At 50.5% G+C, this 17391-nt stretch overlaps 1 protein-coding gene across 1 annotated transcript in view; it reads right to left on the reverse strand.

Moving 5' to 3' along the window:
* The window catches only part of LOC105699044 (discoidin domain-containing receptor 2), a 51622-nt gene that overhangs the window by 12147 nt on the left and 22084 nt on the right, over positions 1–17391 (reverse strand). Inside the window, exons 3-8 of the mRNA XM_012423742.1 lie at positions 16483–16630; positions 14368–14547; positions 9586–9725; positions 8808–9018; positions 6242–6397; positions 4722–4897 (exon numbers count right to left, since the gene is read on the reverse strand). Of these exons, the coding sequence (XP_012279165.1) occupies positions 4722–4897; positions 6242–6397; positions 8808–9018; positions 9586–9725; positions 14368–14547; positions 16483–16630 (1011 nt within the window). The remainder of the gene's footprint in view (positions 1–4721; positions 4898–6241; positions 6398–8807; positions 9019–9585; positions 9726–14367; positions 14548–16482; positions 16631–17391) is intronic.

Genomic DNA, 17391 nt, shown 5'->3' on the forward strand with positions numbered 1-17391 from the left:
GAATCCGCGGACAAAGGATCCATCTCGGCTTTTCAACCCTCCAGAAGGCGCCCCAGACGTCTCGCGATTGTCTTCGTCACGGTTTTCACGTCCACCCTCGGAGTATTCAATTTCAGAAGGGGTGGAGGCGCGTCAGGGGAGATGCACGTCTTTGGGGGTGGTTTTCGGAAATTCGCCCCGCTATCCGGGATCGATCTGCCTAGATTAGAGTATGCAGGACCAGTAGGACCATTAACTCTAAAGGGTGTCCTTCCCCCTAACTACGCCAATGTCCGATACGTGTGACCGGGGGTGGCACACCCCCCGCGGAGGAGGGGCAATTCTCAGCGGGACTATCTACGAAACACATAGTACTAGTTTGTTGTAAATGTCACCGCCCCTCCCTGCGACCTCTCTCCGCCGCAATTGAGGCAATGGCGTACACCAGAGAGAATATATTACGGGGGCATGCGCGGCCTCGAGCTCAGACCCCCGAAATCTCCCCCAACTTCGGCAACCCCTAACCCCGCCAATTTTCGAGCCAGAAAGTAGCTGCCGGGCTAATTCTCCGGCGCATCCCTCGGCATAATAACTCGCTTTTAAGTGAACTTCCCGCGAAAATTCCCTCGCGCACTTTGCCGCGCCCCCTCGTCGAGGCATCCCCCAAATACCACCCTGGCTTCCAATCCCGGGTTCCATGAGTTATGGGAAAATTCCTCCAACCGTAATTATAAATGTATAAATTTATTTATCAATTTTTTACACCCCGAATTTCTTGGGATTCTCTTTTATGTGATCGGGGGTGCAAGTTTCGGGGACGCGGAAAATCGAAGAGGGGTACCTTCAGGGGTGAGATTAAATTTCCCGGTCTTGGAGGCGATCCTTTCGATTATCTCCGACCGCGACTATGGGTGTATAAATCGCCAGGACAAAAGGACTCGCTCCACTTTGAGGCCATCGGGGGGTGGAGGTCCGAGAAGTATCCTTCCTCCCGGAGATCGCTTTATTGGCGTATATATTCGATATCCGACGTCCCCTGTCGAACTTTCACCCCCGCCCGTTTGTTTTCCCCCATCGGAAGGGGAGGCTGAGAGACGTTTTCAAAAAATCTCGACTGCTTCTCAGGAGCGCCTTCACCCCCGGGGGGAATGAGGGCAACTTCCTTCCTCAAGTTTACCAGACTCGTGGGAAGCTCCAGAATCCCGAAATTCCCACTTGCATCAAATTTTCAGGGGGTGGGGTTCAGCGAATTTTCCTACCCCTCCCACCTTCTCTCAACGGGTTTAATGATAACACTTACGCCGGAAATGCTCCCATGAAATATGGAATAATAAACGCCAAACGCTCTGGATTATACTCCGTTGAAACTGCGCGCGTAAAAAAATGGGGGGAAAAAAAAAAATTCGACACACTAGACACGAGTGCTCTCTTTGACATGGGCCGTACCCTCTGTACAGGTAATGGCCGGTAATACCGAGCTCTCGATTGCGCCCCTCGAAATTGGCCCATTTCGTAAGGGTGGGGGACGGTTTCGCAAATTCTGCAGATTAATTGCGTAAGCCCGGGCCACGCCATAATCTTCCGATTACGTCGATTATTTTCGGCCTCGTTTCGAGGGCCGTGCACGCCCCGACCGTAATTCACCGCGTTGTTGCACCCCCCCTCGATTAAACAAATAAAGGGTGGAAACATCCCCCGGATGACCCCGAACCGCGCCGGGTCACCGATCGAGAGCAAAAATTTTCCAAAAATCCATGCACAAATCCAAGTGCCAACGGGCTTCTCTCCTCTTCATTAGCAAATCTGATGAATTCGATATGCCCTGATATTCCATACAATTCGAGTTTTATTCTCAGCCGGCCTCCCATTGTTTCGGAATTTTAGTGCGACGGTTAATTACGATTCATTAGTCGGTACATGTAAAATTGTTGGGTCGACGAAATCCCTGTTGGTATTTTAATTATTTTTTTGTTACTTCTTTTTTTTACGTAAATCCAAGTACCGAGCAAGGGTTCTGCTCTTTTTCATTATCAAGCCTGTTGTATTCGGTATGCCCTGATATTCTCTACATTTCGAATTTTATTTCTCACCAGCCGCCCATTATTTCCGAATCTTTAATCCGACGGTTACTTACGATTCATTAGTCGGTACATTAATTTCCCAGTTGACGAAATCGCTGACGGTAATTTTTTATTTTTTTTTTCGGTCGGTTTTTGGGGGATTCATAGGGAAGAATCATTCTGGGTGGACGCGCTTCGGTTTTCCGCGTCGCGCGGCGGAGTTGCAGTAAATCGTCGTCTGAGACGCGACGGAAACGAGTGAAATCGTGTATACAGGCAACGTGTATATACGTGCATGTCCTGTTTATACCGCAAGTCCCCTCGAGCCAAAAGGAGTACTACGCTCTCGGTGGTGAAACGAAAAACTTCGTTTCGCTCGATCTCCCGTCCCGGAACTTGAGCTCCACTCCGGGCGGCCGAAAACCGCGGAGATACTCCGCGAACTCAAATAAATTCTAAGTTGTTCCGCATAAATCCCTCCCCAGCGTTACGCACTTCCGGCGCGACTTCCTGTCCCTGATTTTTCCCCCCGACCCGGGAAATTCCCCTAAATCTCCTTATGCCTCCACCCCGGAAGGGGTGCCGCCAAGTTTTATTAAACAAACTGCAACTTCGCGACAACCTAATTCGAAACTCCGTCCTCAATCTTCGGTTTTAACGAAGCGTCGGATGAACGTTACCAGTCACTCCCTGATTATCCCATTCTCCGATTATTCCACAATTATAGTTTCAACCCCTTCTTCCGACTTTTTCAGGGAAGGTTAATATGGGGAAATCGGGGAGGTTCAGGGTTGCGAATTGAGATGGTGAGGGAGGTGTGCCGATTTTCGGATTTTCGCCCTCCATGGGGGGTCTGCGAGTGAACTATCACCCCTAGGTCTCGCGAGGGTGCAGCGAGCTCCCCGATGAAGGGGTGCAGATAGGGTCAGTCCTGGCGGAGTAGTTGTTAGTCGAGCCGAGACAAGTAGCAGGTGGCTAATGCGAGAAGTGTCAAGCCACGTAGACAGGGAAGGAATGAACGATGGCGATAGCGCACGTCGTCTACGTCGGGACAACACAATGCCCGTTTTACCGGCGACGCCTCCACTCTAATTAAGTGGAGTCAGCTCGGCTGAAGAAAGAGGATCGAAGCCCAGGAAATAAAAAGAAAAATTGAATATCAAGGGGAGACCGATTTCACGCCGGAATAATATTGTTCCCCTCAGGATGCCCGTCAATAAGTGGAGGAGTCCATTGACTCCCAGGGTCTCGCCGAGATTCCTCTGAAAGCCCCTTCTTGTCCCAGCATCCGGCGGAGTAATCTCGGATTTAATTATCAGAACTCGAAACTCTCGGAGATAGAGGGAGAGAGATCTTATTGATAATTGCGCGCGCGCAATTACGGTCCCCTTTTTCTCCATCTCGGATGACTCGAGGATGACTGGAGCGATGAGGAGATATTTTAAAGAACTGGAGGTGGAATTTGGGGGCTGCTCCCCTTTCCTCCGGCTCGTCCCGATGTTTGCCCATTATCTCCCTCCGTTCGGTCGCTTCTTCGCATATTTCCTTCTCGCCTCCTCCGTCCTGTCTCTCGTTTCTTCCTTCCCCGGTAATGGGCCTTCCTCTTTCTCCTCCCCCGGACATTTGTTTTCTGGACCGACGTGGAAGTTCCTGCAGCCAACTCGGTTAAATCCGGCGAAGCGGTCAAGCGTTCGCCGAGGAAATAAAATCAGCACTCTCTTGTTGCTGCCTCGCCTTCCCGGGGAAAATGCATCACGCCGAATGTGGGACATGCGGAAACAAGATTTCTGCCTTTTTAACGGGCCCGGGAAAGAATGAATAACGCCGTGCGTTCCTTCCATTGGGTTTTCACCCCCCGGGAAGAATCCTCGCGGCGAGGTTCCCTCCAACGGGAAGACGGTACATTTTTTTTTCTTAATTTCTGCGCGTTCATTTCTGCTTCTTTCACCTCCACCTCCACGTTTTCAGTTTCCAGGTTTTCCACATCCTCCGTTTTCGCGTTCTCCCCTCGGACGTGAATTTCGCGACTGGTCGCCGATTCCCCGGCACTTTCAGCCCTTCCTCGGGCGGCCATTTCCGGGCTTTCTCCGTCGTTTATAAACGACCTTTCTTCCTTCTCCATCACGTCAATTTTTTTTTCCCCCTCCCGGCCAGCCTGAAAGGTCTCGGAGTCAACTCGAAATCCGGCGGAGCGGTCAAGCGCTCTCGGTCGGAGTAAAATGGGCATTCTTTTGTTACTCCCTTTCATATTTCCGCCCGACTCGGCCGGCGTCGATAAATAAATAAAAGGCGTCGGGGAGGGACGGAGGAGCCAGATAGAAAATGAAGAATTGACAGGAGTGGAGACCGCAAAACGATTCCCAGTCGACCAGGCGGGCGCGATGAATTTCGCGACCCGCGGGAGAAAAGGGTGAAAAAAAAAGATGCCAGACGGACAAGGGGGAGAAAAAAATGATTTATGCCACCTCGCCACCCTCCACACGTCGGCCGACGTCGCGGCACTATCGCGAATTAAAATGTCCCATCCAGACCTCAAGTCGGCGCTCTGGATTAATAATCCCGATCGCGAGGTAATAGCTCTCTTCAGGGTCGGCGAGAACGAGCCTCGTTACGAGAAGGGAACACGAGGATTCACCACGCACCCCGGAAACTGGGAATTAATCAAATCGAACCACCACGTACCTTGAAGTCCCTCTGTTGGTCGTAAAACGTCGAGGGCGTCAGGGTCCCCTTCAGACGTCGACTCCTGTAGAAGATGAACGTGATGGCAGCGAGCAGCATGACGATGACCGTCGTCAGGATCCCGATGACGAGTCCGATGAGCTGCTTCGACTCGGGCTCCTTGCTTTTATCTAAAACTTGAAGGAAAACCAAAAATTTTGGGACTCGTGCCAGGGGTGGTCCAGATTTCGCGAGGATTTTTTTTAATATATTTCTTTATTTGTTCTGTTCCCTCTTAATAATTTTTTCCGGATATATAGAGATGATAGGGATTTAGCTTCTTCCGGGGAGATAATAAAGCTTCGAAGCCATCGACGTCGACGGCGTGCATTAAACGTTCCGCAATTTCCCGTCCGCGGCCATGGCTACGACACGGGGCAAAAAGGAAGGTAATTTCTGTCCGAAGGTCCGCCTATCAATTTGCATCTCGCGTTTTATAATTACCGGGAATTAATTCGCGCGACCCCACGGAAGAGTCGCATGTTCCCGGCGGTCCCTTTAAACCGCGGCTCCCTTTAATATTCATTCCTTTCGAGGACACTCGCACTCGGGATGCACCGTTTCCCTGACCTAGGGCAACCGCGAGTGCAGATGCACACGCCGAATTGCGAGGGGCGGCTCGAAAATCATATCAGAATTTATTTCGCCGCGCCAGATAAGGGGAGATATGAAGTTCCATGATAACCTGCTGAAAATCTTGACGATTTTCACCCCTGAAGACGAAGTCACGGAGAAGAACGTTACCCTCGCGTGTACGTATGCCGGGAATTAACGAGGACCCTTTGGATACGTGTCGCGTGCTCTTATCAGGATTTCCCGTCACTTCGTTTTATTCCTCCGGCCGTTAATATACATTTCTTTGAGAACGGGTCTGCAGGAAGCCGAGGGAAAATGGAATGCCTTGTTACGCTCTTGCCGTGCATTTTTAAGGAATTCATCCGCCACGTTGCGCGCCCCCGAGACGTTAAAATGCACCCCCGGACGCGGAGAATTAAAACTTGCACTTATCTATTTAATTATTTGGCTTGTTATAAGAGAACATGGCATGAGAGCATGAACAAGGCAATCTACGGGGTGCGGAACGGTTCGCGTGGTTCAAGCTTAATAACAAGAACCGAAATAAACTCAGAGTTCCGCCCGTGTCACTTGAACGTGGGATTTCCACTCCCGAAATAATTTCTCTTGAAAGTTAATTATTCCGGTGGGTGGATTAATTTTGAAAAAAAAAATTGATAGTCAAGTTGGAAGGATGGATACGTAATTCCTCGCAAGGACACCAACGAAAAGCTACGTAGCTACTCGAGTAGCTTTTGGAGAGCCATGTGGTCGGGCCGAATGTCGTCCAACATAGAAACACCCTAAACAGTGGGCAGTCTCGAACGAGTGGAGGGTGAGTTTGGGCACCCCGGTGCCGAAGGGGTTGCGCACGTGTACACGCGTTTCAATTATGTCCCCGGACAATGGGGTTGGTGGGAACTTACAGACATTATCGTTGTTCTCCTCCTTATTGAAAGTAGCCTTCACCTCGTCCCTCTGCAGCGGGCCCTCGTTGTTCTGGTAGGGACTGCCGGTCGCCGGAACAATGGCGCTCCTGTTTTTGTTCTCCTCCTCGTCGGTGTTGTTCCACTCGGATATGACTGCGAAACCAAAGGAACGTTTCATGGACGCGTTTATCCCACGGGAATGCCGGTGAATTGGATTAGATTCGGCCAAATTCCAGAATTAAGGGTGATCCCCATCTCATGGCATCGAAGGGGGTGAGTTTCAAGAACTGATTAGACCTCTCTGATAAAAGAGGTTACACCGAGGTTATACAAAAATCTCGAGAGAACTTCGGAGAATGTAAAATCCGCTATGGGGATTGCTGGATCCGGAATTCCATCAGCCATTTCCGAAAAGTGGCAAAGTGGCTGGAAAACTACCCCTTCGGGGAGCGACCTCTTTCCCCTTCCTTGGAAAGAGTGGAAGGGTTGTATCCCGGGGCAGGGAGGGGTGTTTACGCGTAGAGGGGTGGTGTATGAGAGCAGCCTTGATTACGAGTACCGATGTTATCAGCCTCACTTGTTTAGTGCCGAGCCTCAGAGGGTTGGAGTCGCGGTTTCACCTGGAAGCGGGAAAAGGGGGTGCGAGGGCCTTTTTTCCCCGCGACCTCCATCGAGAGATCTCGGTTGCTCCGAGGCACTTGGAGTTACGTTTCCGACGTGAAACAAAAATGATAATGCACCCTCCACCCCCGCGACTCGTCCTCGCGCCACTTTTGCACTTTGCCTTGGAACTAATGGACCGCTGACCGAGTTCGTCGAGCTCTCCTTCATGGAAACGGATTTCGAGCCGGTGGTCGGAAACCGCGTGCTGCTTTCTCTCGTTTGCACTTCCTGCGTGCACAAAGGGCGGATTTTTACCTCGGGAAATAATCCCAGCCACCCTGAAGCTACCTGTTACCTGTAACAGGGTGCAAGGGGTGGAGCGATCCAGGGGGCGATATTTGCAACGAATTCCCTCCGAGACCTCCCTTCTGCCGAGAGATGTGCCGATTTAATTTAATCACCCGCGGAAGACTCTAAAGACGTTGCCGCGGAATTTAATTGAAGTGCATTACGGTTAACTCGTTGCACAGTGCACTCACTTTCTTGCCCCGAATGCAGTGTACTGCAGGAACGCGAGCTGTAACGCTCTATATGCGCTCCCAGCAGGTTAGCACGTCAAAGCGGGCAACAGTAAACTAGATAAGCAAACCATCTACCCCACCCCCGTCAGTTTTAGTAGGGGATCCACTTTGCGGAAGCATCGTTTTCCACGAACGTTTCCGGCAGGTGCAGCTGGCTCCAGATATTGGGAGGTCGGCCAGGGCGCATGCGCTACCGGTGTCCCTAGCAAGTACTCTCCTCGAGGTAGTAACCTACTAACGGGTACAATCCCCCAAGAAATCCCGTTTACAAAGAGATATTGCTGAAAAATAAATTATTCATGAATTATTCCTGAAAAATTAATGCCATGTATTTTTTGTAATCATGGATAAGTTCCTTTTGAAGGCGAACTCGGACCATTCTGACTCCATGGTTTTGGAGATGCATCCCCCGTTCTCCAGAAGGGAGGATATAACCTCTGCAGGTGTATATGAAATTCAGCGTGTTTGCATTGGTTTCCCATAAAAATCTATGTGACACGGGTCGATGGAGTATCGTGTCTCTTATCTTCCTAGGGACCAGAACCAGGGCTAGATTCTGGTGCAACCGATGCTCGGGGGGGAACCGCTCCATCGGGCGCCGCCATCTTGGCCAAACAAGGGAGCCCCTTCTAGCTTCGCGAATGATTAATGGCTTCGTCGGTACCGCTCCAGTCAACAAGTTGAGTTTTATACGAAAACTCCCTCCACTGGCAACCAATAAGTCCGGGTCGGGTCGGGACCAGCCAAGCTTTCCAGGCCGCGGCGATTTTTCCGCGCGGCACGACCGCCGGCGAAAAAAAAAAAACGACGTAAAACCCCGAGTTAGTGCGTACCGAGCTGCATCCACCTCGACGGGTCTGCTGACTTATTGGCACTTACCCTCGGCCTTCGTCAGTTGCAGCTGCATCGCCTCCAATATGACTTCTTATGCCACCCCTAACGTGCCAAATCTACCGAAATTGGACCACGATTCGAAAATTGAAACCCCGAAAATTACCCATGCATAATCGGATCTCTGCCTTTGGATCAAGGTGCGGAAATCATGATTGATCGGTTCCCCCTTTTCAGTGACGCCACTTCAGGGTTTCGACTGCCTCTTCATCGGACACCTGACTGAAGGCTGATCGGACCCATCGGACTCGTAATCAGGTGCCAGTCGGTCAGGGTATTAATCGAAAATTCAAGGACTGGTGGAAATTCCCAGGAATAAGGAGGAAAAGGATCCTGGAGGGAGGATGCATTTCTGGGGCATAAGTCACGAGTTTAACCCAGAAGTACGGGAAAAATGTGGTTAAGGATTTTTCCTCCGAATCTTTCCGCCTCAGGGTTGATACGAAGAGGTCGAAGTACCCGAAGAGCCTCCTTTTGGAATCGCTTACCCGATTCGAAGATAACCTCGCTGAGCATGATCCAGCGGGCTGCAAAGTATAGCTGCAGTTTGAGGTAGCGGCCTGCACGCGAGTGCAGCTTGATCGTCACGTCACGAGCCTGTTCCAAGACCAGGTCGGGCATGTAGGAAAAGTGCACGGGTTCCCCGGTGAACTGGTTGGCCCCATCTGCGCCAAGGTAGACCTTGGCGTGAGAGAACACCTGGAGAACAATAAGTCGGTCGTCATAGGCCAGATCCCGAGAATGAAGGAACACGCGAAATGCGGAATTTCATTGAAATCTGGAACACCTGGTAACAACATTTTTTTTATCAACGACTCCCCGTAATTTCCTCGGCTCTTCAGGTTCTCCATAACGGCGGTTCTCCAGGAGCGATGCACTGGTCGCTGGGACTCTTTCTCCGGAATTAAAGCCTGGCCATCCTTCATCCTTTCATCCCCTTAAACGCAGGACTCGGAGCCCGTTTCCGATGAGACGCACAGAAATCTTGACTTACGACAAGCCCGACATTTCTTGCCCCGGATTATTCTTTTTCCCTCTCTCGCCTGAGTGAAAGACATCGGATAAGGTCCCGCCCCGGGACGAGGGGGAATGATTTAGAGGTGGAAAACGCGGAAGGGAGGAAACGGCCCGGAGGAAGTGTCGTCAAAGTCTCTCCTCAGCGAGCGGAAGAAGGCTCGTTAATTTAAGCGAGGCCCCTGCAAGAAGGGACCACGATATCTGGACTTTCGTCCTCGTTATCCCGAGGGAAGACTCCTGGACCCCCACCTGGACGTCCTTCGAGAAGAAGTTGTTCGTGTGCAGATGCATCGCCGTGAAGTTCCTGGAGACGTCGAACTCGAAGACGATCTCTACAGGGCGGCCCAGCATGTTCTGCGTGTCGTTCTTCCAGCCGACCCACTCGTACCCTGAAGAGAGACCAAACGAGCCCGATTAAAAATACTTCCTGCCGCGCAAAAGATCTAAAAAAATTCACGCACACCCTTTACGCCCGCACCTACAATTTTCGTAATAGAACCTCTCACCCAAGTATTTTAGATCTCCCGTGAAAAAAAAAATAGAATCGTCCCCACAAATCCCGTGGTCCTCCCATGCGTACCTCGAAGAGCGGCCGTGACGGGGGTCGCAAATCGCGCAATTCGTTTACGCGGGGCGCGGAATTGCGCAATAAGGGGGCCAGAGGAATTAACAATGGTTTCATTAAGGCAATTCCAGGAGATCCTGGCCGAGGACGAGGACGGCCGCGTCCCTGAGGAGGAAGAGAAGTCAAGACGAGCGACGAGAACCCGTCGAGGCGACTCTTCGAGGGCACTAAAGCCACTATTCGACTAACGAGTTTAGGATTCACGAATTACGAAGTGCCGGTGTTTACCTTAATAAGGCGCTCTTTAAGCCCGGGACACCCTCGAGACTTCAGGGTAGAGAAAGGGAGGGCCCTTGATAAGCGCATTCGCAAGTCGTACTCTTATACACGCCGAGACGCCCGACCACGACCTAGGGGAACGAGGCGGGGGTGGTCTAATTGCTCCAATTTGCACCCCCGTCTGTGAAAGGCATCACCACCCCGAGGCCAAGGGTCCTATTCGGCTTTCTCCGCGACAATTAAATTCAGGACACTCACCACCCCCCGCGAGGGTTAATATTTTTTCCCGACTTGCGGAGACCGACCCTAGGTACACAATTTTCGCACTTAAATTAACCTGGATGCGAAATAAGAAAAATGGAATAAAACTGAAAAAAAGAAAGAAAAATAGAAGTAAACTGGAGAATATTTTCGAACCATTGATTTTGGATTTAATAGAGGATGTGTTATTTTTGCTACATCCCTAAATTAATTTGCAGGGAATCTTGTAAGAATTTCATGCAATCGATGGGGGATGCAGCTCCTGATGCCGAAGAGCCACGTGGCGTGCTCTTCAAGGCGTTTTCCCTTCTTCGAGACGAGTGCAATAACTCTTAAAGGAGCTTTTCGACGAATGCACGAAGCTCCTTTCCCGAAGGTATGACCTTTTATGGCCGAACTTACGACTTCTAGGTGGTCACGCACTGTGAAATAATTGCAGCCCCGCCCCGTCCGCGCGTTCGCGGAAATGTCATCGGCTTGGAGGGAAAGAAAAAAAAATAATCGCGGGGGGAGAAATTGCGTCTTCGACGCCGACCGATTTACGACTTCCCCTGGACACGTTTCTCTGCAGCCGAGCCTTCGCGAAACTAATAAAATATGAAACGTCAGCAAATTACCGCGCGACTCGCGGAAAGCGTCATTCCATCCGATAATGGGAGTGCGTGATGAGCATGAAGGGTGCACCCTCCCTCCTCGCAAATGAATATCCACGGGGGGGAAGGGACCCGCTGCGTTTTCCCCGCACCCGTGGAAACGTCGACGCCCCTCGTAAAAATCCAAAAGAATTTCGTCTCGACCGGCGACGGGTTTACGAGGCGACGCGGATGGCCCGCGCCAGGACTGCCGCAATTCGCGAAACTAATAAAACCGGGAATATCAACAAATGGGGGACATCCTGGAGGGTGCAGAGATCCCCGAAAAATATTCAATTTGAAAACCCTGGGGCACTTCCTTCCCCCTATCAAGCCCGAGCCCACCCCGATACGGAGAGAATTTCGGAAGAAAATTAATTTCGCTCTTAATAATCAAGAATTATATCTTTCGTGTCAATTATCTGAACGTCAGATCGAACACGAAGGAGAGTGGTTAAGATCCCTCGAAGGTATCGGATTGAAAATCCTGGGAAAAAAAAATAAATAAATCCGGTCCCAGGAATTAGTGTTAATATTTTTTCATGGGACCTAGTCTCTGTTGTAACATCTCGAGGATCTTCTGGAGAATCGTCGGACGGAGTTGAATACCCGAGTTTGGATTTGTCCCAAGCCTCCAAATAGGTTGGCGGTCCCCTGGGTGGGTAGGGCGAGGGGCAGGGAATTAGCCAATAACAATTTCATCAATTATCCTAACGGGGAATCGAATTCGCCAGCAAGGACCCCCCGCAAGGGGTGGCCGAAGGAGTCGCGAAGTCACGTCGCGTAGTCGCTACGGAATATCCGTTTTCTGGGCTTAACGACGTCCCGGATGGTTACCGTTATTTCCCGCTGACGTACTCGCTTTTGTATGAAACCTTAACGTCGTACCCCCGGGTAAATAGTTACCATTTTCAGGGTACATTCTGCCGTATATCCGCGTCGCTTACACCATTCCGCAGACACTGCCGCGCCGAGGCAAATATAATAGTCGTCTCCGAGAGCGCGCCTATCTTTCTCCGGGTTCCTCTATTCCTGGACGGCCATCTCCATTTCTCCCCCTCCCTCGTTTCCACCCCCGCACCGTGGCCCACGTGTAATTGACCATAATTCCATTCCGCCCGACAATCCGCACCCCCGGGACCGCCGCGGACACCAAGAGGACCCTGAGGACCCGACGCGGAATCTCGACCTCCTGATCCCGTACTAACTTTTCGGTCCCGGTGCTTATGTAACATTAACGTGAATTATGAAAATAATAATCCTCCTAATGGTCCCCTAGGAAGTCGATCCGCAATGTTATCGCTTTTTTAGAGACCCTGAAGACTCTCCATGGGAAATTTATCGGTGGTTGCGGAATTGATCGAGATTTAAAATTTCTATTATACATGCACGGGGCTGTAAATTCTCGCTGTGCAGTTCTTATGCAACTGCAATTCCTCGCAATTTCGGGGATATTCCGTAGCCGATTTTCGGACAGATTGAGAGAACTTTGATAGAGACGCGAAATGGCGGCGCCTCTTTCGGAAGGCCCCTTAAAGAGGGATGCAAATCCCGCGGCGTAATGATGTTTTCCGGGTCTCAAAGAGTAACGAGATTACTCGAAACGTTCGCCAGAAGAAACCGACGGGCAGGAAACTGAGGCAGGAAGAAAGGGAACGAGAAAGAGACCCGTTCGGTATCGAACCTTTGATCCCTGAAACGCGAACGAGAAGCGTCTCTTGTAAAGGGATGTCAACGTGATTCCTAAGAGCCACTGTTTTATTATTTCCCCTGCCTTTTTCTTCCTTCTCCGCCAGTAGTTGCACCGTTCTTTCATATTCCGGGAGAATGACGGAGAGAGATGAAATTCGATGTGAAATCTAGGATTGACGCGGTATAAAATATATACGAGAGTGACGTTTAGACATCGTCGACAACGATCGCTTCCTCCTTCGCTAATAGAAGACAAAATGGCGGGTGCAGAGGAGGTGAATTTCGAGTAAAATCGAAAAAGAATGGTCGTCGATTAACGACCGGCGTTAAAGGATCGCTCGAGAGTTCGTTTCTCTTTCTCGATGGAGCACCCTGGACCGCCATTAATGGCCGCACTAAACTCCAGGGATGAAATCTCCCATTTGGCTCGGAGAGGGAATAACAAATGAGGAATAGACAGGGGAAAATAGAGAAGGTCCCTGTAACCTCGTCGTAACAGGTGCGTACCACTCAGGGACTGGTTTGCGGGTGGTTTAAAATCTTTTAGGGGAAAGAGCTCGGGTGTGCGTCGAGGATGCATATACACCGGCGAATGGGAAGAGGAAGAGAGAGGGAGAGAGAAGGGCGACCGTGTATCCGTAGAGCGGGTAAACAGGAGTGCTTGCGGTTCAATATAAATGTAAATCGGAACAGATTCGAGTGTAGAAGGCTTGTTCGCCAGAGTGGAGAATCAGGGTGCTTTCGCCGCTTTCCCCAGGGGTTGAGCGAGCGGGGAGGGAGGGACTCGAAAAGAACATTTTCCCCGCGACCTCCGGGACGCACCTCGCCGATGACTCCGATGACACCGAAAATTTCCGATAAAAAAAAAATGAACAACCCCTTCGCAATAAATTCCGATGTTCTCCCCTTTCTATATGAGTTTCCCCAATTTCAATAAATCTCCTGAATTTCCTGAATATCCTGAATTTCTCGATTTCTCGCGCGATTAAATTCCGAACGAATCCGGCCGTTCTCCAGGAAGCGAAACACTTTGAGCGGCGAATCCCTCCTGTTAAACGCCCGTTAAATCTGTGGGTGAATTTTTTCAGCCGACTCGAAAGGGGTGGTCCAGGCCGAGGGGACGATCGAACGCGATCGAATCGATCTCTCCTCCTCCTCCTCTTTCTGGCCGTCCACGCGGCCGCGGCTTAAACTGTGTTAGGTGGCAATGCCTCGCCGGTTACGTCGAATTTCCATCGAATGAAGTGCCGAGGCGGGCCCCTTCAATTACAGTTAATTGAAGCCTCGGTACATCTGTGCGCCCGCTCTCGGCCCGGATCCCGCGGAAACAATCGCTGCCATCTCCTCGCGAGCGCGAACGTGTAAACTCCGACGATATCGCGATAGGAGTCTTTATCGTCCCCGCCGATAATGGACCGGGGCAAATTGCGCCAAGTCGCGATTGCTGAATGGCCAAAGCGACCCAAGGATTCTTTATCATGGGCATTTTATCGACCGTGAATTTTTCTTTTTTTATTAAAAGCCTATCGGAATTGGGCCGATTTTTGTGTCTCATGCAGGGTAGGTCATTTATTTCGTTGGGTTGAGTATTTTATTCGGTACCTTTGCCATTGTCGCTGACGTCAGACCGGAAGTTGTCCGGCCCCTTCTGGCCATCTACCAGCTGACCGAGTCCTCCGACGAGCTGACCACCCTCTTCTCTGCCATCGTACGTCCTGTCCGACAGATCTATCTCGGATCCTCGCTGGACCCCCTGCGGCATCGAGTAGGACAACAGACCCTCTGCAAGCAGGATATCTCGTCATAGCCGGCGCTCGACATGTCGCCAGAGAAAACACCATTAACGTCGCGACGCTTTTCCGGAAATACGAGGCCTGATAATGGATTCCTGATTTTTCCCTCATTAAAGCGACGGGGCCGCCCCCCTTGATGGCGTTTAAATGATATCCCGATGGTGCCGGGTGTCGGAAAATAAATAAATTCGAAGCCGACATCCCTCAGGAAACTGTTTTCCCTTGACGCTCCCACCTAGCTCAACAGGTCCTGACCTACGTCACTCGAAAGCTTCTTTCCGCCGTTTCCCGCGACGTCGCTGAACGTCCCGACGTAATCCTGCCAAGTTAGCTGTCAACGAATTCGTCGGAGGGATTCTAGGATTTTCTTCCTTGTTCGACGCGTTCCTCCGAGGATTCCGCCCCGGGCAAATCTGAGCTTCGCAGGAGGATCCAGGACGCGCAAAGACGTCCTGTCCCTTTAACAATTTTCTGATAGCTTATCAGGACACTTTGACAATTCTGCGGTGGCCGATTTCGTAAACATACGCTTCCCATTGACAGGAACCGAACCATCCCCTAGTTGAGCCTGGGCACCCCATGGCGAATCGAACACCCTCCGCACCCCATAACGATCTCCATATGCTTTACCCTATGGGACTCCTCCATACCCAAAATCCACCCCTCGATCCACTAAATTCCGAAATATTTGATATCGACAATTATCCCTGTGTCGCTTTTTTTATTATATCGCCTTTTATTATAACGCCCTGAAATTTTTCGACGCTTCCTTTTTACTTCTGGCTATTTTTCCGGGATATCGCGTTTGCATCCGGAATATCACGCAGGGCTCGCAATATTTTCACCGTGCCAAAGAGGCAATTCGACCGCTCGATGGCGGCCTATGGTCAAAAGCTCAGATGGCCGGACGCGTCGGGCCATGGCCCCATTCGGCCGGGCATTTCGGCCGGGATTAATGCGGACACAGCTGCACCTATTGCCGCCGCTGCCGTAAATCCGAGTTAATCTCAGATATACGCGGACGCACTCGTCAAGAAAATAAAGGGGAACGAGTCCCGCGGGCATTAAATCCGCGAACAACCGCGGGGAGGCCGCCGGCCTGGCGGATACTTCGTCGCTTTTCCCGCGTATTTCGGATAGCTTATAATTAGAACGGGAATTACTGGAGGAGACGGCGACGCCGTAAAAAATGCCGAAAGATTTCACCGAGTTAGGGGGAAACGAAAACAGTCCGATCCAAATACCTGCACTAATTTCGGGATTCCTCTATTCCGTGCATCCTGATAAGACATAATCAATTTGCTATCATTAGGTGGGTCTGACAATTCAACACCCCTCTCTGGAATGAAGGAGAAGCGTCTCTTCGAACTCTCCGATCTACCTAATAATCGGGAATGAAATAAATCCCACGATAAACCGAACCGATTAAATTTTGGAGTAAGCAGGGCTGGGGGGGGGGAACAGCTGGTGACATAGAGTTTATTTTCTTTTATGAACTTTTTGATACGCGAGAGTCAGTTTCCACGGCGGTAGTCGTCTGCACGCTTTCTCCCCTGGCTTTCAGAAAAATAATATCAAAGCAGATCTCGCGGGGGACATTTAATAAAAAGGCCGCGAGACGCACCGCACCAGGTGTTCTCCCCCTTGACGAGGTAAAGTGTCAGCCAAGACCATAGCTCAGAGGATCGTCCTTTTTCTAATAATACCTCGCAGGTGGGGTACGGTGTCCTTTTTGTCGGTTTTCGTATTTTTTTTTTATCTTACCTTATTCCCCAACCTAATATATTTTCCTTTTATATCTTTTTTCTCTCTCGCTTATTGTCTATACTCGCGAGTCGGCGTCGCAGGGTCGGGTCCTAAAGGATAAAGGACCACCGAGGATGTACCCTAGTTAGCCAGCTCGGCTTCCATAGATATCACTTACCGGTCCAGGAGCATCCATAGAGCTCCAGGCGCAAACACACCGTACGTATGTGCGGCGTGTAAGGGATGACCCGGATTTTCGTCGCTATTATTGGCGGGTCGAAGATCTGTTCCTTTTCCGTGTAGGGGTTGTTGTTCCCCACGAGAAGCTGCAACGAGAAAAATTCCACCTGAGGGCAAAGGACGATTTTCTGTCGGAATCTTACGCCCCAGTTATCCTGGCGAACGTGACTTCCACGTAACACATGGCACAGGGCATACGTAATTGCAGGCAATTACCACGAGTAGGAAGTAAATTGGTCGATAAGGAGATAAATCGGGAAATCGTGTCTGACCATGAACCCCCTCCTCCCTCTCGGACCATTTACCATTATTCATAGTAATCCGCGTTTCCGTTAAATTACATTCCACCCCACCCCAGGACCTCAAGGATCTCTCCTGTTAATCCGGGTCTCCGACTGGGATCCTTTAGTTAATTAAAAGGGCATGCACCATGCATGCGCAAACATTTAACGCCATTACTTCTCGTCCCCTTCCCTAAGGAAAATTTTTCTCCGGGGCGCAATTGAAAAATAAGGCAGCATTTGTATATTAATGGTTACGACAAAAAATTCAATTATAAATACAGCTTGCGGCATTTATCATTTAATTATTGTCGTTGCCGTTAAAATACCTAATCAAGGTATCTCCTGCGCGATATGGGTATTTTAATAGGACAAATCTCGAATTATCTCTCGCAGCATCCGAGCGTCCTGGACCGCTCTTCGCAGGACTCGTCCAGTTTTCAGGATCCGATTAGCTCTTGGGGAACGCGTACGGGCGGGCTTCTCTAAATGTAAATTCGAGGCGTTAAATCTGCACCGTGCTACACCGTCGAGCGCACACCCAACGGCGTTAAGCGCAATGTATG

Source organism: Orussus abietinus, unplaced genomic scaffold, assembly GCF_000612105.2.
Source record: "Orussus abietinus isolate OABI.00-Male unplaced genomic scaffold, Oabi_2.0 scaffold3, whole genome shotgun sequence".
Lineage (NCBI taxonomy): Eukaryota > Metazoa > Arthropoda > Insecta > Hymenoptera > Orussidae > Orussus > Orussus abietinus.